The sequence below is a fragment of the Ursus arctos genome, chromosome Y (genome assembly GCF_023065955.2).
Source record: "Ursus arctos isolate Adak ecotype North America chromosome Y, UrsArc2.0, whole genome shotgun sequence".
Taxonomy (NCBI): Eukaryota; Metazoa; Chordata; class Mammalia; order Carnivora; family Ursidae; genus Ursus; species Ursus arctos.
The window spans coordinates 29,259,054-29,283,620 of NC_079874.1; the positions used below are offsets into that span (position 1 = coordinate 29,259,054).

At 42.9% G+C, this 24,567-nt stretch overlaps 1 protein-coding gene across 1 annotated transcript; it reads right to left on the reverse strand.

The window, feature by feature from the left end:
* Positions 1-291: 291 nt before the first annotated feature.
* Positions 292-24,567, reverse strand: LOC130544362 (arylsulfatase F-like). The gene is made up of 11 exons (XM_057315747.1): positions 24,431-24,567; positions 23,520-23,580; positions 22,008-22,157; positions 20,538-20,659; positions 18,377-18,499; positions 15,098-15,521; positions 11,999-12,135; positions 6,284-6,418; positions 4,461-4,623; positions 1,377-1,498; positions 292-942 (listed from the first exon to the last, which is right to left on the reverse strand). The coding sequence occupies exons 2-11, from the start codon at positions 23,528-23,530 to the stop codon at positions 575-577; spliced, it is 1,755 nt and encodes a 584-aa protein (XP_057171730.1). The 5' UTR covers positions 23,531-23,580; positions 24,431-24,567; the 3' UTR covers positions 292-574.

Below are 24,567 nucleotides of genomic sequence, written 5' to 3' on the forward strand. Positions count from 1 at the left end.
AGAGAGACTCCATCAAAGCTCTGGCCCATTCTCAGGGGAAAATCCACACGGGGATCCCTCCCGAGTTTTTGATGTCCTACTCTCAACTCAGTTTCTGTGGATGAAAATAAATCCTTTCGGTTGACGTTACGGCTACTTTAGACGACTTCCTTTCAATGCACTATGATTTCATCCATTATCGTTTGTCAACTGTTCAATTATCCAGACTGCCATCATTTCAACGATTCCATTCAAATTCAATCGTGACTTCAATCATTATGCTTTAATGGTTGACATTTTCCCTTTCCCAATCAACGAGTTAGATGCACACAGGACATTACAGGGACAGTTTGCTCTGGACAGCAGCAGAGCCGATTTGGCCAAATGGTGTGAATGCTTGTTTTCAAAAGACACGTTTAGATACACAGCTATCACCAAGAGCAGAAAAGAAGTTAACAGACAGTGTCACAACCAATGGGCATTGACTAAACCGGAGTGGTAGTCGAACCCACTGGCGCTCCAGTTCCCCCCTTGAAACTCTGCAGGTGCCTACGTCAGCTGATGTGGGCTGCCCAATCTCAATCGTTGCTTCTCCTTATGCCCCCGCAGCTGAGGTCCCCCCCTCCGTGTCACACAGACAGAACGGGAACACACCACAGCAAGGTTTCAGCCACAGGTTGTCATAATTCAATGTGGACAACTGCTGCTGGACGGGGATGATGCTTCTCTTGTGTTCCTTTACTGCATTGGCCACCGTTTGGATCACGACATCAAACGAGGGCTCCGTGTCCCGCGTCAGAGGTGTGGACTCGGAGGGGTCCCTGGTGATGTCGAAGAGCAGGGGAGGGTCATGGTAGGTGACCAGGTTCCCTGAACATGGGCAAAAGATGGTCTCATAGCAGGCATGAGCTCCCGGCGGCTGGAACACGGGTGTCACGTAATGAACCTTCCACACTGCCTCGCCTGGACCAGAAAAGACACGTCAGAGACACCCAACCCCTGCTCCAACTGACCTTGTGCTCAGAAGAAGACCTCGTGTTCTCCTACCTTCTCACGCGTTTGTCCTGCTCTTTCTCTTTCCCCACAGGTTAATGCTAAAGATCATTCAATCCTTGGAACAATACTAAGAAATCAGAATCCCCTAGTATAACTTTATGTACGCTTGGAAGCACCCATTCATTCTGCATCTCAAAAGGTGTATTTCTTCAAGACATCCCTCTGTCTTTCTAAAGAGAGTGGTTCTTGGAAACTTTTCCAAGAAGGTATTTTCAGTGGTCACCCCAGAATAAAAGGACTGGTCTGGGGGTGAGGGGAGGGAGAAAGGAACAAAGAGTTGAGCATGGACTTGAGTGATTGTGACCTTGGCACCCGCAGGGAGCAGGAGCCGGTGTACTCACTGTCCTTGGGGTGCCAGCGCACAGCATGGAGGAACGCGCCACAGTAGTGGAACAGGAACTCGTGCTCCGAGCGCTGCACTTCACCCTGAAGCAAGGGCATGAGGTTCCGGCCGTCAATCACCCTGCAGACACACACAAATGACATCAGGAAAGGGAGGTTGACCAGCTGGCTGTTGGAGGGACGGTCCATGCTCTCCATGACATCTTCTGGGCCCAGAGAACAGTGTGCTGACTGTTCTAGAAATCCACGCACACTGTCAGGGACATTACAATCTCACGGGAAAGACAGGAAAAAAAATCTAAGCTTTTGCAGTGAAATGACAAGACAGAGGAATGCGTCAATGCGTGTCCATCTAAAGGGCACTTGGTGCTCTGGCCACAGGAGCTCTCAAAAGCTCAGTGCTCTGGATGACTTTACAAATCAAAATTTCATCAGCAATGGCTTTGTTACCCTGAAATGGGATCTTATAGAACGTCTAAGGGGCACCTGGGTGGCTCAATGCTTTAAGTGTCCAGCTCTTGATTTCAGCTCAGGTCATGATCTCAGCGTTGTGAGATCCAGCTGTACGTCAGGCTCTGTGCTCAGCAAGGAGTCTGCTTGAGATTGTCTCTCTCCCTCTGCCCCTCTCCCCCTACTTGCGTGTGCATGCTCGCTCTAAATAAATAAATAAATAAAATCTTAAAAAAAAAAAACTCTAAAAGATCTGATGCTTTTTAACTTATATTAGAAAATGGGTCTGCTCCCTTATGTTAAAAAAATAAAACCTACCTTAAAAGAAAACATACAATAATAAGTGTCACATAATCCTAAAAGTGATGGTAAAATAAACAAAATTGTCTTTATTCTCAGATATAATGATTGCTTGTGTTGATAATTCCTTAAAAAGCTAGTGGAAGTAATTAAGCTTGGTAAGGTCACGAGTACAGAATTTTATTTCTGTATCTTAGCAATGAACAACCAGGAGTTACATTTTTAAAAATATTTACTACAGCATCATAAAACATGAAATAGCGAGGGATACCTTTTTCTAATATTAAAATTTTGTGTACTGAAGCCACAAAACATCTGATAACAGAACTGAGAGGAGAGATAAACAATATTGATAGATTGGAAGATTCAAAAGTGTTAAGACCTTGATTTTCAACAAGCCGATCTATGGTTTCAATGTAATCTCTACCAAAATCCCAGAAGGCTTTTTTGTAGGAAGTGAGAAATGTATTCTAAAATTGACATAGGAGAACGATCTGGAATAGCTTAAATAATTTTGGAAAAGAAGGAAGTAGTTCCAGGATTCAACTAAATAATCCCAAAATTTACTATAAAGCAGGAGTAATCAAGCCAGTGTCGTGTGGTCATAAGGGTGGGCATACAAATCAGTGAAACAGGAGAGAGTCCAAGGAACAGAACAATGCATATATCAGTCAATTGATCTTCAAAAAATGTCCAAGGTCATCCATTTGAGGAAGAACAGGCTTTCCTTAAATGGCAGTAGAATAACTGAATATCTAAATGCAAGAAAAATAAATCTTAACCCATACTGACACTATATAAAAAATTAGCCCAATATGGACCATAAACCTAAATGTAAAACCTGAAACTAAAGAAACCACCAGAAGAAATCATAGAGGAAAATCTTTGTGACCTTCGAATAGAAAAATACTCTTTAGCTATATTACAAAAATCATAATGTATAAAAGAAAAAAAGGTAAAATGACCCTTATCAAAACTGAAAACATCTGCTTTTCAAATAATAATGGAAGAGAATGAAGGCGAGCCACAGACGGAAGATAAAATTGACAAAACACAGATCTGATAAGGAATTTGTGTTCACGATATATAAAGAACTCTTACAATTCAACAATAAGAAAACAAAATGCCCAATTAAAAAAAAATGGACAGATGATTTGAATAGATAATTCACAAAGAAGAGACGTGAATGGCCAATAAGAACACGGAGAGGTGTTCCACATTATTCATCATGAGGGCAACAAATTAACACCACCATGAGATTCGAGTACACAGTTATTATAATGGTTAAAATGGAAAAGAATGACCATACCAAGTGTGACCAAAGATGTGGAGCAACTGGAAATCTTACGCGTTGCTGGTGGGAACGCCAAATGGGGCAGCCATTTTGAAAGTCAATCCGACAAGTTTCTCATAAAGATATATCAACGGTATATCGGCACCTATTATGACCCAGATTTCCCACTCTTGGGCATTTACCCCAAAGAAATAAAGCACTGATGTCTACACAAAGACGTCCAATGCAACTTGAAGCATAAGAACCCAGTTTGCTTTTAGAATCTCATGGAGTCCTTCGCCTCAGTTTTCCATTGAAGAGTAAAAAAGCCCATGGAATAAAGACAGCACATTTTTAGAGCTAATTCTGAAAAACTAAAACCAAATCAATTCTATGAAGGAAAATCCTAATCAGAGCTCAGAGGACAATATTTCTTGGGATTGTAATTCTGTATAACATTTTGTGAGTCCAATATATACACTGTATGACGATGTCCCAAAGTCAGTAAACCCCACTGGTAGAGTGGAAAGTCATTTTTATGACTACAGTTGGCTCAGTTAAAAAAAAAAGAAACTACATTTCCACTGATATTACTATTTTTTAAATGGGTCACTTAGCTGAAATTGATAAATGCACTTCTTAGTAGAGGGGAATTGTGTTCTGTTATTATTTTATATAAATTCTCAATAAATCCTATGACTCGGTAAAAAGAAGGTAAAACAAACAAACAATGAGGAGGTCTTTCTTTGCTGCTGTTTCTAATTTACGTTGGGATCCATTGCATTTTGATTCAGAAAGAGATGAGGTCCCTCGCATGAAGAAGGAGACGTTAGAATCGGTCTTTTCCTCCCCGGTGAAAGCCATCCAGTGTCTGGAATGTGCCATAGTCATCTAAGACTGATGTCCATTACACCAGTAACACTCAGTAGGCATAGCCATAGACGAAACTAAAGTTCCCTAGGTATCGGGGACAACATCCAACCCACTAAGATAGATTTTGTTGCCTTTGTCCCAAATGCTCTGAGAACAAAGATGGTGTGAACAGAGCGTATGACATCACCTGTCCTGAGGGACCGTGCTTCCCGACACGGCTGCTAGTGTGGGGAACACGTCCATTAGACTTGTAGGTTCCTCGATCACTTTCCCAGCTGGCAATCTTCCCGGCCAGCGGACAAGTCCTGGAACGCGGATTCCACCTTCCCAGCCGGCCATGCCTTTCCCACCTACGAGGCGAGGCAATGGAGTGCCAGTTAAAGTTGTCATGGTACCAAGACTGAGTAAAAATGTAAATGAACATCAGTACAATGTGCTCAGAGCCCACCCCGTACCTGGTCCTGATGGGGTCAGCAGTACATGTCCGTGGGTTTACTTTTCCCTGGGCTGCTGATAGGTTTTCAACTGAGTAACTAATCACATTTGATATGGGGTATTTGTACAGGCTAATTTACCTACAGCACTGTTGGTCCACAAATACACTTGCTTCGTTCCCGGCTGCCTTCACACCTTTGCTCAAGGTACTTTCTTGGCCATCCCTGCTGGCAGACGTCCTTTAAAATGACAGTCCCTCCACCCCGAGAAGTTTTTCTGCTCTTTTTTTTTTTTTTTTTTTTTGAGATTTTCACTATCCTCTAACATATCATGGAATTCACTTATTCTCTTTTTCCTGGTGCGCCTCCCTCCACTAAAATGTAAGTTCCATGAAGGCACGGATTCTTTGGTTTTGTTCACTGCTCAGTCCAGCACCCTGGAAACAAACTGAATAGAATAGTATGGCTATATGCTAATTTATTACCCCAAACCAGGGCATTATAGAGCATGGACCCGGAAGGCAACAATGACCCCAGGACAACAGGCATAGTCCAGGAGTCGCTTGAGTAAACCAGGAGGAATGGTCACCCTATGGTCTTCATGGAGTTTTATTAGTTCATTAAATTACTCAAAGTAGAGTTTCCATCGCAGCACACGGAGAAATGGAGATTTTTAAAAAGATGTCCTCCTAGGTAAAAATAGAGTTTTAATAAGAACACTTTCCCTTATGGGATTTATTTGCTTTCCTAAGCATGCCCTTTACTTGTGCAACCCCTAAAAGAGCAGACATCCATGCCCTGTGGCCAGACTGAGGCAGAGACTATCCCATTCATGCAAAAATTATTATTTCCTACTGAGTCTGTATTATCATTATTTATGCAAAAATAGGCTGAGTTGTTTTGCATTCAGTGGCAAATCATGAATATTATATTTTCCCCTGGAAAAAAACTCCGAAATCTCTTTCAATAGATAGGATAGCATGCACTGAACATTTTCCAGATGATTTTCTTACCACATCAGGCCGTATGTTACGGACCAGGCCAATGTGGTGGCTAACGGAACATGTTTTCATGCGTTAACTGTCACTCCAGGACATGGGGCTGGTATCCGTGCATTTAAGTATAAAACCAGACACAGGCTTGCTACTTTGTGTGCTAAGCCATATCCTCACAAGAGAACACCAAGCTTCCTTAATCCCCAAGGAGCCTCTGCTTTGTTCTCTGTACTCCGCCTACCACACTGAATCTTCTATCAATGGTCTTGTACATGGAATGGGTGACTAGGTAGATATTCGATTCAAAGGCGTGTGGTTATGTTAACACTTTATCATCTCATGGGGTGGCCACGGGGGCAGGTTTCTAGATGTGCCTGCAGCAGAACGCCAGCCCTGGGGGGCTAGCCTCCCCCATAATGTGTCGTCCGTTATGACACTCCACTTTCTTCTACCCAGAGTCAAATAAAACGCACTTGCTCTCTTTTTCAGATGTTCATCTGCTCACTTCATGAGTTCCCATTATCGTGAGCACGGGAGAGCTCATTCACAACCAGACCCTACTCCCGATCCCCACTCCTCACCTTTGTATATTCCGTTCCACCCACCACGCTGGGAATGGCCCACCCGTGCCTCCAAATGCCCCCCGTGGTCTGATGTAAAGTAGACAAGCGTGTGATTCTTCAGACCAAAGTCATCGATGGCATCGAGAATCTTGCCTGAAATAGAAAAAAAAGGTGGGGGGGGACATGTGTTATGAACGTCATCATGAGCTTTGGACTGTAACGCTAGTACGACTCGTGGCCCATTTCACTGCAAAACTGTTTCTCATCCATAATGCTCCTGCTCCCGGTGGGTGTTGTGTGAGCTCAAGAATAGCCACGTTTTCTGAATTCCTCATCAGCATCTCGTGTTGGGCAGATGATTATGTTAAATTAGGAGTGAAAACGGATTCATTCTTTACTATTTCACTAGCATTCACTGTTACATGATTATTGCCTAGTAATCATTTATTTTTTACTGTCTTATTATGTGGACACCAACATTTATACTTTTAACTTATAAGTTATATTGATCTTTTGCTAATTTTTCTTTGGGGGCTTCATTGTTTCTGTTCTTGATTGATACCGACTCCTTTATTAAGGAATGAAAGCAGGTTGCATTGTTGGTAATAGGTCCTCTGGTTGCAAGGAGCATCAGGTGAGCTGTTTACGATGCACACTTCTGGTATTTTGTGAAGCCTCGGGGTCTCTGCCTCTGTCGTGACTTTCATGTATTTTAGGAGCTCTGCGCTCACGTGGTCTCACTGTCCGTGTATACGTCTGGGCCTTCACATGGCATGTGGGTCCTCTGCGTGTGTCTGTGTTCATGCTTTTTGTCTTCTTGCAAGCACACCTGTCCCATGGCATTAGGACCCACCCTAATGACCTCACCATAACTATTTCCAAATACTGTCACATTCACAGATTCCGGGAGTTAGGACGTGGACCTTTCTTTTGGGGGACACAATGCAAACCTCAACAACAACTTTGCCCAACATATTCCATCCCTGCAACTCTGAGTTAACTTCCTCCTCCCTGTGTTCTGCTCCTCACTGGACTATCTCTATGGCCACCTACTTCTGCTTCCCTGATCTGAGAGTCAAACCTTCTGCATGTAGTTTGGTGTTTTAAGTTCTATTTTTTTATTAGATTTTATTTATTTATTTGCCAGCTAGAGAGAGGGCACGAACAGGGGGAGGGGCAGGCAGAAGGAGAAGAAGGCTCCCCACTGAGCAGAGAGCCTGACATGGGGCTCGATCCCAGGACTCTGGGATCATGACCAGAGCTGAAGGCAGATGCCTAACTGATTAAGCCACCCAGGCCCCCCTTAAGTTCTATTTTTGATAGCTCTTTCTTTGCAACCACGAAAGTGTATCCTGATTCTCTCTCTTAACTGGCCTCCCCTCTGATGTCCTTGAGCAATTTCATTTCTTATCACTTTGTTCCCCGCTGTGTACCTCACCATCATCCTGGTGAGGAACACTCCCCAGGGGAGAGTAATGAAGACTTCCATTAAAATCACATTAAGCCTCGATATTAATTTTTGAATCACTAATATTTTCTGAGTCACCGTTCCCATCAAGAATCCGGTATATTTCCATTTACTGATGTCTTCTCTTATGAGTCAGTTGTATTCAATGCGATCACTTACTTTTCAAACGTATTTCTATATATTGATTGTTGATATGGACGCTGTTATGAATGATACCTTATCTCCTACCGTATCTTGAAATCGGCTATTTTTAACTTAAAGAAAAAGTATTACTTTTGGCACACATTTCTAACAGAGAAATGTTGTTATCTCAATGCCTGTATGATTTTTATATTATTGCTATAGTATATATTAACATAACGTGCTATCAATAATATCATATGCTAATGATATATGTACATGTTATATTATATAGAACATGATATGGCCACCATCTCTTTATGATCAGTACTAGACCAGAGCTATAGAATAAAAATTAACTACTACTGGGAAGCCTGGGTTGCTCAGTCTGTTAAGCCTCCGACTCTTGATCTCAGCTCAGGTCTCCATCTCAGGGTCATGAGTTTGAGCCCCACACTGGGTTCCATGCTAGGCATGGAGCCTCCTTAAAAAAAATTGGGACATCTGGGTGGCTCAGTCAGTTAAGTGTCTGCCTTCAGCTCAGGTCACTGTCCCAGGGTCCTGGGATTGAGCCCCTTATCAGGCTCCCTGTTCAGTGGGGAGTCTGCTTCTCTCTTTCCCTCTCCTTCTCCTCTGCCCCTCCCCCCCACTCATGCTTGCTCTCTCGCTCTCTCTCTCTCTCCAATAAATAAATACAATCTTTTTTTAAAAAAATTAAATACTACAGGAGTTGGTAAACTATGGCCCCCAGGTTGAATTCAGCTCAAAGCCCATATTTGTAAATAAACTTTCATTGGAATACAAAAACAAACAAACAAACAAAAAAAAAACATGATATACTATTACTAATGATATATGTATATGTTATAGTGTGTTATTATATTTTATATTATATATTATATGTGTGAAGAACATATTTAAGTTGATGCTGGCAAGTATGTATTTTCATGGTTACTACTTAATTAATTTTTTAAAAGGTTTTTTCATTTATTTATGACAGAGTGTGCGTCCATGCACTAGAGTGGGGGAAGGGGCAGAGGGAGAGGGAGAGGCAGAGAAAATCTCAAGCAGACTCCAAGCTGAGCACAGAGCTGGATGCAGGGCTCAACCTCTGAGATCATGACCTGAGCCAAAACCAAGAGTCAGACACCAAATTGACTGAGCCACCCAGGAACCCCCCTAATTAATATTTTTTTTAAAATCTCTCAAAACATTGAGAATAGAGCCAATTAAAAGCATTGGCCAACATCATGTTTAAGGTAACTGAAAAAATAATGGAAATGCTTAACACCTTTAGGTAAAAATAAATTTATATTATAATATAATATATATATTTCTAATATCAACTGAAATAGATTATATAAACATTTGTAGATACTATATATTTATAGTCATTGCATTTCTATTATTCATAATATATAAATTAACATTATGTATTATATTATATATTATACATTTATTATGTGTTATATATAGTATATATTTACTATGTATTATATATTGTGTTTATTATAATATATATCATAGATACTGTATGATACAAATATATATACAAATATATATTATCTTATAGATGCTATATAATACAAATATATACAAATTTTATATATTATGGATACTGTACAATACAAATATACATACAAATATTATGTTATGGATATTGTATAATACAAATATACATACAAATAGTATATATTACATTATAGATACTGTATGCTATAAATATACACACAAACACACGCTTCAGCTGATGCTAGACAGGTGCTAATCATCTCCACGGCCACTAATTATTTTTTAAATCTCTCTCAAAATTACTTGATACCTGTAAAGAATATAACTGTCTATGTTGGAAACCCTAGAGATTTCAGTGATGCTGGAAATAGATGTAACATATTTATCATATCTACTTACATTTTAAATATGCGTTTCATACATGTGTCTTGGTATTTGCGTGTGCACGTAACTTCCTCAGACAGTTTGCCCCTCTCCTGAGCTCCTGTCGCCCAGCCCAGGGGAGCAGCCGAGCGCACCTGCTTCCAAGCACACCTGCAGCCCTTACACAGCCAGCCCAGAATCCAATCCCAGCCATCATCACTTTGGTGCAAACAGGTCCAGCGAGGCCTCTCCTCCTACTCCCATGGTTCATCATCCGTCTGCCTCACATTGGACACTCTCTCCTCCCGATCTGGAGGAACCTGCTCTGAGCTTCTAGAATTCTCTGAGACTCATTTCAGATGCATGACTAATTAGGCACCAGAGGATTTCCCCTGCGTTGGGTAGGGGATGCCATTTGCATTGGAAGCCTCTACCTGGGTTTGAGGAAGGAGGAAGCCAAGGGGAGGGTGGGGGGAGGGAGTTTCTAGAGTTTTCCCAACACCTGTGAAATGACAGCCTGTGGGAGTTACGGGATGGTTCAGAAGAACGGAGCCATGTTTCCTCATCTCCGTCCATAATATTTGGCCCTACACCAGGAGCAGCTGAACTAGCAAATAGGAGTGAACAGGTTCTGATCCTGGCTCCCCGAGGCCTGTCCTGTAATCTTGAGCAAGGCCCCAATATCTCATGCCCTTGTTCCCTCATCTGCCAAGGGGAGTAACAATGCTGAGTATGGTCCCCATCTCCTAGAATGTTTATGGGGTTCCATCCAGAACACACTTGCAGCAGTGCCCTCCTCGTGCATCTAAGGGTTCATTCAGTCAATAGCTCCCACCGTTTAACTGTTAAAGGGCACTTTAACAAATGCGTTAGTATGATACCCCAACCAGGAACCAGGAAAACTTTCTAACAAAGAGAGCAGCAATTCCTGAGACCTGGGGTTTTGTTTTAGCTTCCAAGGTGGATATTTTGGAGAAAAATTAACTTCTCAGTATTTCTGAAATTGCATATCAAAACAGATGATTATTTGTCCTGAAAGGTCAGTTCCAACTGGACAGAAAACATACACCGCCCGTGGGTACCAACAGTCTGTGAACCTCAGGCACACGCTTCCAAAATGTGGCTTTCAAATACCCTGGCTTGTCCTCAAATATTCAGCACAGCCATGGATAGCTGTGTCATTACTGAGTACCACGGAAAAAGTCCCATGGAGATCAAACCGTACCGAGAGGTGCCCTAAGGCTACACTGTCATTTTATTAGCTTAGATAGTTTGAAAACCTTGCCTTGATTTAAAATTTTAAAGCAGATAGAATTGTTTTGTTCTTTGCCTGTTTTTAGTGATCGCATCCTCTACACACACCACACACCCAGACACATACACATATGCCTTCCTAAGTATAGACATATGTGCCTATGTTTCATTATTTAGTATTTATATTTAAAATAATTTTTAGTGGCGCCTGGGTGGCTCCGTCAGTGAAGTGTCTGCCTTCAGCTCAGGTCATGATCCCGGGGTCCTAGAATCCCGGGCTCTCTGCTCAGAAAGGAGTCTGCTTCTCCCTCCCCCTGCTCTTGCTCTCTCTCTCTCTCCCCTTCTCAAATAAATAAAATCTTTTTAAAAAATTTAAAAAATATTGTAAAATGTTTTCTATGTCTGAGACTGCGAATTGACAATACCTTATTGACTTTCCTTTGGTCAGGCTTGAATTCTTTTTTTTTTTAGTAAAGATTTTATTTATTTATTTATTTATTTGTTTATTTATTTATTTATTAGAGAAAGAGCAGGGGGAAGCAGCCTTTGCATTGAGCACATAGCCCAAGGCAGGGCTCAATCCCAGGACCTGGAGATCATGACCTGAGCCAAAACCAGGAGTCAGGTGTTCAACCTACTGAGCCAGCCAGGTGCCCTGCTCAGGCTTGATTTCTAAAGCCTCTCTCTGCTTACTAAAATCTATTCCATGCCAACATCCTACATTTGGAGATGATTATAACCCAAAGCTTCTGTCCCGCCAACACATGAGACCAGCGTCATGTGCTTTTCTGTCTTCCTTCTCAGAAAACTTGAGTCCGATTTGGTAACTAATATACATAGCATGGAAACTCGGGGACTCACAGGGATAGGGGAAGCATTGAGCGTGGTTTTGTGCCGACTTTGTCGCAGGCTTCCACCTCCTACATCGTTGGGGTTGTCCGGGGGCGGGGGGCGTGTCTGGGTGCCCTGAACTATCAAAGCACGAAGTTCCAGGCTCCATAGGTCCTGCCACTTACCCACCATGGAGTCCATCTCCTGCACGTTGTCCCCATATAAGCCGTGCTTGCTGGTGCCGATGAACTCAGTTGTTGTGGGGAGAGGCACGTGTACATGCAGAAAGGAGAAAACAAGGAGGAAAGGTCCTTCACGGTGCCTGGGGAGACATCAATCACTCTGCTTATGTGTTTGCAAAGTCTGGGAAGGCGAACCACATCATTTTTTTGTCACAAAAACCCAGTGTCCATTCATCTTCTATGTGCCCCAGGAGAGGGAATGCATGTGTGAGGCAGCCCCTTGGAGAGAGCAAGGGGTGGATACCAGTGCCTTGGAGATGCTGGGGTGGATGCCAGCACCTCCAGCATCTGGACTTGCTCCCCAGGACGTGTGTGGGATGGCTTGATTCCTGAGTGGCCCTGCCTGGCACAATGGAGCTCACAAGCCCATCCAGCTCTGCTTGGCACACTTGTCCCATGGCTGATAATGTCTCAGGCCAGAGTCACACCTGACAGACCCAAGGGATGGTGGCTCGGGAGTGGTTTCTTAGAAACGCCAATTCTTTCACAACCCCGAAGCAAGCATGGACAGAAACATCTTGGCAAGCTGTCCACACACCTTCAGGTCTCCTGGGAAGACACAGGAAATGAGGTTGACTCACTTCAAGCCCTGACAACCCACGGGGAAGGTAGGTCACCAGGTAACCAGGGCAGCTCACAACACAAATGCCATTCTTTGGGAAATTTCTTCTCTGATGACATACGACGGTATAAAGAATGAGGGGGAAAAATGAAAAAAAGTTGGCTTATGGTGAGCTGGTTTGAATGGCATCCCTCCAAAATTGGTGCTTATCTGGGGGCTCAGAATGTTATCTCATTTGAGAATGGGGTCTTTGGAGATGTAATTAGTGGAGAGGAGGTCATCCTGGGGTAGGGTGAGGCCAGAATCTAAGACCTGGCATCCTTAAAAGAAAAAGATGGTTTGCATGTACTACTGAGGATTGAAATTATACAGATGTTGCTTTATGTCACAAAAGGATATCTGCAGATGGGATTAAATTCAGCATGTTGAGATGGAGAGATAATCCTGGATTATCTGTCTGTGTATCCAATGCAATCACAAGGGTCCTTGTAAGAGGAACCCCAATACGATCAAAATCAGACAAAAAATAGTGTGGATAGGACTAGAAACAGACTCTGCCCTAAAACCTCCAGAATGAGCCAGTCCTGCCAATGCCTCGATTTTAGCGCCCCTCCCCCCGTAAGATGAGATTCAGATTCCTGACCTCTAGCGCCATAAAATAGTAAACACATCTGTTCCAGCAGCCACAGGAAACGCACACACTTAGAATTCAGGTAAAAGCAATTTCTAGCATCCACGAACCCAAGGCACATGCTCGTGGCCACATCACTAATCAATGGAGTAGCTTCTGAATCATCAGAGTCCCTGTTCCCTTTCCACATGGTGCCACTGTGGATCATATAGACCTTCTGAAACTCAACACAGGTTTTGGTGATGGAAGCACATTTTCACACCCCAGCATTTGTTCTTGATGTACTAATGTAAACAGGAAGCAACAATGTGTGCAGGTGTCTTCAGACTTGAACTGGCTCACTGAATGGAACAGGATCGCTCATCTTGAGCTTTCAGTGTGATGGAAGTCACCTCTCAAAGCATCTGTCCCTCTGCACATATGGAAGTCTCCAGGAAATGAGGAGCTTGCCCTAAGAGAAACCAGCCATTCTGTGGCATCTACAATGCAAAGATGGTTTAATCTCTCTAAGAGTCTAAATTTGTATTGTGCCCACCTTGGCTATAAGGTAAGGACAAAGCTATCTACAGGTTGCCCAAGATCCTTTATACCACCAAACGACTCTACATGCCAGTTGAACACACCAACTTACTGGTCCCTACCCCAGGATGATCTCATCCTCATGAATTACACTTCCAAATACCCTACTCCAAAATAAGATCACATTCTGAGATTACAGGTGGACATGGATTTTGGAAGGACACCAACCAACCCAGCTCACCATGGTGCAACTTTTTTTTTTAATTCATTTTTTTTCCACTCTTTACATTTTGAAATCTCATCAGAGCAGAAATTTTTCAGAGTGGCATTTGCACTGTGTGCTGTCCTCGTTAGCTGAGGACCTATCTTCCTTGTGCTTGAGCTTCATGTAGTAATGCCTGGCCACTTCTTCATGTTGTTCTTGTTCACCTTTGAACATTCAGTTAACATACCTTCTCCAGTACGGCTTCCCTGACTTCTTGGAAAGTCCCTACAGTTTGGACTGATAACACCTGGATTTGTGCCCATTAGCTTATTTCTTATTATGGGCTTGTACATACGCTGTCATCACTAAATATGATCTTATCCTTGAAGTCTGGACCCCAGGATGGTGATCAGTAAAGATACAGCCTCAGGCAATGTTGGAATGGTGAATCAAAAATGTGTTCATAGTCTTAAAAAAAAAAATGCGACAAACTGGAGACCTATAAATGTGGCTCCCTTGGAAAGTTTCCAGCGATTGTGCTCTGGATGCATTGGGCTTCATAACGATCACCACTGATCTCAGCTGAATAATGTCCCTTACATAGCTCATGCTCAATGATAAGCCCTCTGATTTTAATCTCTCAAGGAGATTTCTTTCCTAATAGGAAAACAGTGTAGTAGCCAACTTCTTCTACTATCTAGTTTCCTGGCAAATATGTTTCCCATTGTGCATTCATATGCAGACAGTATGCATATAAACGAATTCTAAATTAACAAGCCAGATTTGTAATTTTGAGTCTAGTGTGAGTCTACCTGCTTGGTCTGACCAAATATGAATTTCAAGGCCAATGGAGAAATTGTGATTTTAATCACAAGAAGTCAAATGAGATAGCCCTCCCTAGGTACTGCGTGAAGAATCCAGCTTGCCTCCAAAAATACAGTATGGTAGTCTCAAGCCCTAGCTAGTAATATTCCCTTTCTTAATTCAATATTGTTCAAATCATCACCTCTTATTTTTATAAAACGCTCATTGTGTTATGTTTAGAAGACTCCTGTCTTTAAAATACTCCGTCTTAAATCCATTCAGATACGTGGATTTTTTTTTTTTTTTGTAAATTACTTTTACCTTTCCATAAATGAAATCGCTTCCTTCACCATGATGGAACCAGCTCGCTCTGCCTTCATGGGCTGCTCGGTGATGTCATGCTCTCGCATGAGGAGGCAGTCCCAGTACAGAGCAGACGTATAACTGGAGAACCAAAAGTAGCCCAGTAGAAAAATAAAAAGGATCATAAAGAGAATGAGGGACCAGGGAAGAGAGATCAAGTGACACAGTTTCGCCAAGGTGAGAGTGAGCACAGCAATGGCGACCAGCTGCACGCAAAACCAGACTTTGCTCCCGATGGCTAATTCTGTGTCACGAGAGGGATCTGGCCAGCAGGGGTCTATCAGAGTGAATGGCATGCCATAGAAGTAATCAAATCCATATTGAGACGGATGATGGCAATGGTCATGTCGGGACTGGCAGTGTAAGCCTTGATGCCATTTGCCTGAAATTACAAACAGACAAATAAAGCGTAGTACGCACGCCCACCACGTAGACCATGTGAGCACTCTTCATTCAAAACAAACGACTCGTGCAAAAAATGGAGCAGCAAATACTTTTCTTTTGCCTAAAAATCTGAGTTCAGCACCCGATTCATCTTTTGCTCTTCCTTAGTTCACAGACATTTATGTTAAGATCTGGTTGTGAGTGACCAGATATGATGAAAAATAAAGGGAGGAAAATACAGTTGTGAGTTTGAAGCAAGGATGTGAACTGGGCAGTTTCTCATTCACAGAAAGAAATGAATCATAGCAACAAAGATAAATACATGGCAGAGACAGGGGAGATTATAGGTGGTGGATAGATAGGTGACTAGGTACGTAGATAATTGATATTAAATAATGAGATATATATGATATGAGGTGGATGGACAAGAGGGAGGGTGCATAGATAGGTACGTAGGTAGATAGGTTGATAGATGGATAGATGATAGATAGTTAGATAGAGAGATAGATGGATGATAGAAATGATGGAAGATAGACGGGGGATGTATATCATATGCACAGGTGGACAGATGGATAGATGAATAGATAGATGAGTGGGTGGATGTGTGGGTAGGTGGATAGGTGGGTATATAGATAACAGATAGATAGATAGATATAGATAGATGATAGATAGATAGAAAATAGATGATAGATAGATGATAGATAGATAGATAGATAGATAGATAGATAGACATGATGGATGGATGGATGGATGGATGGATGGATGGATGGATGGATGGACTGATGGATGAACTGATGGATGGATGGATGGATGGATGGATGGATAGATAGATGATGGATAGATAGATGATAGATAGATAGATAGATAGATAGATAGATAGATAGATAGATGATAGATAGATAGATAGAAGATAGATATGGATGAATGACGGAGGATGGACGATTGATGATGGATGGTTGGATAGCTCGCTGGATGGAAATCCTAGGTCTCCCACTAAAGCTCACTGAACTTTATTTGATCAAACTTGGCACGCCTTGAACTGTAACAAGAAGACCCACGGGCATCCTGTTGGCATGTGGAGTCTAACAGAGTATGGTCATGTGTGTCCACCAAAACATTAATGGTTCCCTGCGTGGAGCTGGGGCTACATGAAGGATGCACGTATTCACATCTCTGAGCACCTGAGTGAGTGCAGATGAGAGGCAAGGCTATGGCCCAGGGTTTTCTGTCCCGCACCTCCACTAAGGTTGTCTTCTCTCATCAATGTCAAATTGGTTACAAAAATTGATTTAACATGGCATGTTATCTTCATGCCAGTTGAAACCCAGGCTCTCAAATGGAGACAGTAGGTTTAGCTTCCAATGGGTCATCCTTGGTTGACATCTATCATCTTTGGCAGTGAGAAAAAAGACATCCATACAATATCCATGGTTCCATTTTAATGAAATAATGAGGAGGGCCAGAGAACCTATATTGAGAAAATATACAAGCACAGAGGCTGACAGATTTGATGTTATTGTGCAACATTTGCATTAAAACATCTCCTATGTCTCTCAGCCTTGGGAAGAAGCAATTTCCTTATTTTTGAAATTAGGGAGATGGTTATTGTCAGACATCCCTTCTGCCTGTAAGTTATCAATGATTCTGTCCACAATGTGCAATGAGATTAACTAGGACTTGAGATCATTACCAGCCCACTGCAATGCAATCGGGAGACTACATGGGGACTTAATCATTGCCAAAGGGAGCAGCACAGTTTTCTCCTCTGCATTGACTCTCTCGAGCTGTGGGAGTGGTGAAAGAAGGAGCTAACCCAGGGGGACAGACTGGAAGGGGCCAATGGAAATTTTCTAAGGAACTGAAATGCTCCTTATCTTGATTTACGTGGCAGATACAGGGTATCGACATTTTTCAAAAGACATTTTTTAAGATACATTTTCTTTCAATTTGGGTGATGGATATAGGGTGTAGAGGTTTATATGGAGTCAAAGTGGACACTCCATAAGAAGTTCATGATGCATAAAGCTATTTGTGTGTTCTTGAGAGGGTCATCACATTTCTTAAATCATACGTGGTGAATGAGATGAAGGATTTCAGAGTCTGCAGAGAAGAGTATAATAAGACTATCATAGTATAGTGGGGTCTTTGCAAAGATGAAGAAACAGGGTAATACAGAAACACGTGGGGTGGCCATCTGGAAAGGCCTGGAGGTCAGGTGGGAAGAGGTCTTCTGTCGTGCCTGAATTATGTCTGAAAAGGATAAACAGGTGCCGTTTCAGAAGGGTGTGTGTGTGTGTGTGTGTGTGTGTGTGTGTGTTAGACGGGGAGGGTCATTATGATAGAGGGTCCCAGCTGAGCAAAACACAACAATGAAAGAGAATTCTGGAGGACACGGGGGGACGCGTCTACTTGAGAAAGACCGTATAATATATTAAGCAGATTAATGTTGAAAAGTAAAGAGAAAGGTCAGAGGTAGCCAATGAAATAGCAGATCCATCAGAAGCCTACATCATAAGGAGGGTCTTCCCTGCCATAGCCAAGACGCATGCTTATTTTGAAATAAAAGATTTCCAAGAAAATCATGTCAAGTAGAGAACACAGGGGCACCTGGATGGCACACTCAGTTAAGCATCAGACTCTTGGTTTCCACTCAGGTCGTGATCTCAGGGTGCTGGGATGGAGCCCCGCGTCGGGCTCCGCACTCAGCACAGAGTCTGCTTTAGATCACCCTTCCCTTTCCCTCTGCCCCTCCCACTCGCGCTCTCTCAAATAAGTAAATACATCTTAAAAAAAGAAAAGAACAACACATTATTTCTTTATAGTAAATAAGTCACGCCTTGGGCCACTTCTTACCTATCACTGCCGTGCTATACCCTTGCTTCTTCAGTAAGGCTGCAAACGTCGTCTCATTATGAGGGAGTCCAGCAGGGGCTCCAAGTGTGATAATGACACGGTTATCTGTGTCAGATACCATTCCTGAGTGGGATGGAAAAACAAAACCAGAGACAACAGAACACACACACACAATGAGTAGATGCCCATCAGCTGAAGAGGAAGTGAGTTATGGAGCTGGAAGACATAACAAGCGAGGAAGAGAAAATCATCATGTGGGGGAGGAAGATTGTGTTTCCCAGACAGAACTCACACTGGTCCCCACTATAAACCCCTTTCCACGCTTGCATGCACACACACAACACTACCAGACATGCACAAACACACCATTCAAATAACAGTCTACAAATAATAGCCTCCAGCATGTTTACAATGACATGGGGTATCATTTCAATGCACACTGGCAACTGAACATCTAACGTGGGCTACACTTGGCGGGGGAATCATTGTATTAGAAAAAGGGCCAAAAAATGAAATCTTGTGAAAACTTCAAACCCTACTGTTTCTACAATGGATTCTTTTTTTTCTGACAATAGATTTTAGTTGTATTTGCACAAAAGATAGATAAGCCAAATGTCTGTCAAAAACACTGACATTGCCCCAGTGTTCATTTCCTTGAAGAGTGGACACACGGTTTTTGAACCTCTCCGTTCCTTCCCAGAAATAGAGCAATAAGAAAAGAAAACTGTTCACTGTGGACATCACTGACAAAACTAGGTGACAGATAGATGGGGACATGTCAACCATAAGCCCAAGACCTACATTTTAGAGAAAAGAAGCAGAAGAAAGCAAACCAGTTTCTGAAGGATCCAGTCACCGAAGAACCCCAGAATAGCCAACAGGTGTTCCCTGGAGAGGAGCAAAAACAGAGGGACTTTCCCCAGTTCCACTGCAAGTGACCGAAGGTTTCTGGGTATGAAAATGTTGGAGCAATCCAAAATGAAGAACTCCCTAAACTGACCTATCCTGGCTTCCTACCAAAATGGCGGCCCAACCTTGAAGCAATATCCGGGAGTGGAGAGAAAATTGAATAAGACAGGATAAAGTGAGTGAAAAGAAGGAGAAATTCCAGATAAAAACAAAGGAGGCAATGCAGGTCGAGACTTTCAGAGAGGGAGAGCCCATTGTTTAAACACCATAGACAAGGAGGCAAGAGAAAAGTCTTCCAGGTTAGATTTGGTCACCATGCCCTCTACTAGAAACTATCTCCTTCTAAATGTTACAGAAGCTCGTTTTACATAAAGTGAGCAGCACAGGAAAAAAAAAAAAAAGTCAAATCACCTATAAGTTTACCATACGAAAAAAAAGAATAATTTATCATTTATTGGACCTATTCACCTTAGCAACAGTTAAGCAAGATATCATCAACCTCACAGGATTCAAAATGTTATGGGACACACACAAGGAGCTGGGCGAGGGGCTTCTCAAGCTTGACTAAGAACTGGACACAAATCCTGACCTATGAAATGTATGCTCTGCTTCCTCTTAAACTACAGAATCTGTGCCCCTAAACCACGGCCAGTCTGACCACCTTTGAAAATATAACCATATGGCCCAACCATTCCACCCCTTGGTATGCATCCAAAAGAATTGAAAATACGTGTTGAGTCAAAAACGTGTACGGGCAGGTACACAGCTGAACTATTTCTAAGAGCCTAAAGCCGGAAACAGTCCAATGGTTGGTCAACTGAGGGATGAATAAAGAAAAGGTGTTACATTCACACAATGGCGAAAATGTGTGATAAACATTGAGACACTCTGGCAGGTGCATCTCATGACACCCCCAATTAGTGCCGATGCATCTTCTTAGTTCCTCCCAAAAGAGCGTCTCCTTCTTGCCCTGGGATGGAAAGTCCTGCCTACCCCTGATCACGGGACACTCAGGATAAACAGTCAGCACGAGGTGAATAGACATAGCCATGCAGGGCGGGCTTGGGTCAACTAGGAGAACAATGGTTTCCACGCAGACATCCACAGCTGCATATTCAAGGACGTGCGTGCGTGCGTGTGTGTGTGTTTGCACTTTTTTGGGGCAAACTTTTCAAAATGGACTAGCTACATTTTCATTTCCTTGACTCTAATGTGTCCGCAGAGCGTAACAGAGGCTTATCCGTCTACACACCTGATCGGATGGGGTATCTTCCCGTGAGGAAGGCAGCCCGGCTGGGGGTGCACATGGAGGCCGCAGAGATGTGGTGATTTAGCTTCACGCCTTCCCTGGCTAGGTGGTCAATGTTAGGTGTCCTGGAAAAAGAGACAGAAAGGGAATTGCAGAGAGGAGGAGGGGAGACTCAGAGGCAGAAACTAACACCTGTTTACGATGATTTCCTAAGCCCAGAACAGGAGAAAAAGTAACTGCACACAGTGCCCTATTTCCTTTTTCTCCCCACATCATGGAAAAAACACAGTTGACGCTTTAGGCCCTGGCTGTCCATTGCAGAGTTGATATAATTTGCTTCTGCAATATGGTGTCTTGAGTATATGGCACTGCTTTCTAAAGTATATATAAAAAATTACGCGTCTGTGGGCTGATTAATTAAGGCTAATGACTTACAGACCTTAGTTACGCCTACCTACTTATACACACAAGGGCAAGTTTGATGCACATATTCCAGAGACAGATGTCCCGCTCTAGACAAAGGTTGCAACCCCTGCCTTGTCATTCCCTGTAAAGACACCTGGAGGTTGGAGACCATCGGACAGACTTCAACGAAGACTCACTTGGCTGGATGCAAATAAAATGTAACGAGACCTAGCTTTCTTCATGAGAAAGATGACAGAACAAAATGGAATTGTTAAAGTATAGGATTCGTAAGTCTTGCTGAGATGAGCTCCTAAGCCACGGTGTTGGCATGACCCACGCTAACGGTTTTTGTCGCCTACTACAGAGCTCTGACTCTGTTTCACATATTTTTTTTTTCTTTTGGAGTGCCCATTCTTAAAATAGAAGAATATCACCTTAAAAGATTTCCAAAATTAGGAAGCATAAAACGACCAGTTCCACCAAATAAAAGTATGCATAAAAAATCATCACTCATCAGGGGCATCTGCGTGGCTCAGTCGGTTGAGCAGATGTCTCTTGGTTTTGGCTCAGGTCATGATCTCAGGGTCATGGGATCGAGCCCCAAGTTGGGCTCTGTGCTCAGCGGGGAGTCTGCTTGAGATTCTCTCTCTCTCTCTGTCCCTCCTCTATTCTCTCTCTCTCTCCCTCTCTAAAATAAATAAATCTTTTAAAAAATCATCACTCATCATAATATTACATATCACAGAAGACTCACTACGTACCACATATCTACTCTAAATGCTTAGCACATATGAACTCACCCCTGTATACTACCCAGCTGTGCGCTCAACCAACAAGAAAGATAAGCAAGGCACACAGACGTTAAGTAAATTGCTTGAGATTTCACAACCAATACGTGCAGAACTAAGATTCAGATCCAAACAGCCCTGATTTTAACATTGTTTGCTTCTTTTGAAGACACATTCCAACCCATAAGTTTGGTTTTGCATGTGATGGAGTCATAAAACTTTATCAACCTTCCGAGCCCAGACAACAGATGAAATAGTGTGACTCAGCTCGAAGCCATACCTGATTGTGTCATTGCCAAAGCAGCCCAGGTCCCCAATCCCAAGGTCATCAACCACGATCAGGACTACATTAGGCTTATCATCATGTTCCTCTTGGGACTGGCATGGGTTTAAAAGTACACACATCCAAGACAGAGCGATGAAGAGACTCCTGAAAGGCAATCATGGATTTTATGTGATGATTTTGGGAGCCACGTCCCATTGCAGTTGTCCCCTTCCCATGAAAGCAGCAGGGCTCATGGGAGACCAGGCACTTCACCCCGAGGAACAGGCGAGCCTCTCGAATTTCTCTTACCAAGCATTGACTGCCGCTGTCGAATGGGGCCCATGACACTCAAAGGGAGCCTCTCCTGGGTTTCCCGCTCCCATACAGTAAATGCTTTTCCACAAGGTGAAGTCTGAAATTGTTTACTCAGGGACAAAGCATTTCTTAGGCCAGAGACAATAATACTCCTGAGGTCACACCCTTGGGAGAAGGAGCCTGTTGACTTTCCTTCACGCCGGACAGAATTCCAATGTGGGCAGGCATAGAGCTTTGCCAAAGGGACATTTGGTTGGAGCAAGAATCAACAGCAGCAACAAACAGCAAACAAACAAAGAAAAAGCAACCCAAGGGTAGAGGAGAAGGGAGAACGTTGGTGAAGAAGTGAATTGTGGAAAAGGAACAGCCTGGAATCTGAAAACCAGTCGAGCCCCCTTCAGGATGCTGTTCAGTCCCAACCAAAGTCCCATTGTCTCAAAGAAATATGTAATTCCCTTCCCACTGGATCCTTACTCAATTACCAGGTAATGAATATTGGAAGTATCAGTGACATCTCCCTCTTGTCTTTATCAAAACTCACCTCAAATATTTCCTCTGGGAGGGAGGAGAGAAATGGCCGCTGACCCTCACCTGCTCCCAAAACCCTCCGTAAATGCTTGGAAACAATGCTGGTCACATGATACGCAACTCTTTGCTTTTACCCAAACATATTCCCCCAAGACTGTGAACTTCTCCAAGGCGGGACCTAGACGGCCAGGACTTTTCCCGTTGCCAAATCAGGATAATGAGAGGCGTGTTCTCATCTACCCAATGTGGGTTGAATTGCTTTTCTCACAGCCTACTTTTACAATATTTCATTTATTTTATTTTCGTCATTGAAGTGTAGTAAGCACGTAGTGTTCCATCAGTTTCCGGTGCGCGGCAGAGTGATTGGACCAGTCTCTATGTTACGCTGCCATCACAAATGTACCACCACCTGTTACCATGCAACGCTAGTGAATTATGTACAGCATCTTAAAATACTACTACTATGTCGGCAATCCACACTTTACATTTGTATGAGTTGCCAAGATATCTCCTATTTTGTCATGGACATACTGAACCCAGAATATCAATGTAGACATCTACAACCAACCGTAACTGGAACATGTGACATTGAATGCCTGTTCTCTGTGAGGCTGAATTCACAGGTGTCTCCGGATTGCCCATTACATTCAATGCATTTGCAAAATAGCTCACGACTTTCCTCACCTGAGCTTCATTGCACAGTGCCAGGTGCCTTCTTATTTTCCTTGGCCAGAGATAAAATGTGCTGAAAAAACACAAACAGATGTTATCTTCATGTTAATGACATTAGTCTCCATCGAGAAATCCTCATGAGATATTTCCACTTCTGACATTTAAAAGTGGTTTTCCAAAATCTGTCAAGACAGGAACCTTCCGCCATCAATGTCTCTGCTGCTCTTAGTTTGTTTTTAAGGAGTTCTCGCTGCGCCAAGTCCTGGGTCCACCTGCTTCTTTCTGCCTCTTGAGTTAACTGGCTCAGTCCCTAAACCTACCTTTAAACACATCTGGATGACAGTATAGTCTTGAGGAAAGGGGTTGTACTCAGAATGTCTACATGGGGTGAATTTGGGTCACCCGAAAAGAGGTAATTACTTGAATATATCTACTAATTTGGTTTTGCATTAGCACAAATCCACACCACTGTACAGTGATTTTTAGGATAATCATTATATATCATGAGGAGGGGCTGCGGTGAGCACATGCTATTACAGCAAAATTCATTGCAGTGAAAGAAAACAGACACTCGTCTTTCACGTGCAAGCTATCACTCATATTTGTACTTAAAATAATATTGGGAACATAATACAAACTACCTCCTTCATCAATCTGTCTTGTCCAAAGCAAGATGTCAGAGACCACAGAGAAAGAGCTATTGGCTAAGACATGGAAAGGAAGGAGGGAGAAAGGAGAGAAGCTTATTCAAACAAACGTTGGTTTGGATTCAACCTCTCAGTGTATAAGCTGATCCACTGGGCTCTAGAAAATAGTCGGCCAACGGGGCTTCCAAAATCCCAGCTCTGCCCCTGACAACAGAAACTAATCAAGGAGCAAGAAGAGTCAAGACTGTCCATCCTAATAAGGCTTCCTCAACTCACCTGTCAGGGCTGGTTTACCTGACGTCCAGGACAAAAGCAGAAGACCGTCTTGAAGAACCCCTGCTTCTCCTCAACAGCCACCTGGACTCATTACTCCAACGTCACCCCGCTGGTACCACCTCCCTCTGCAATGTGGA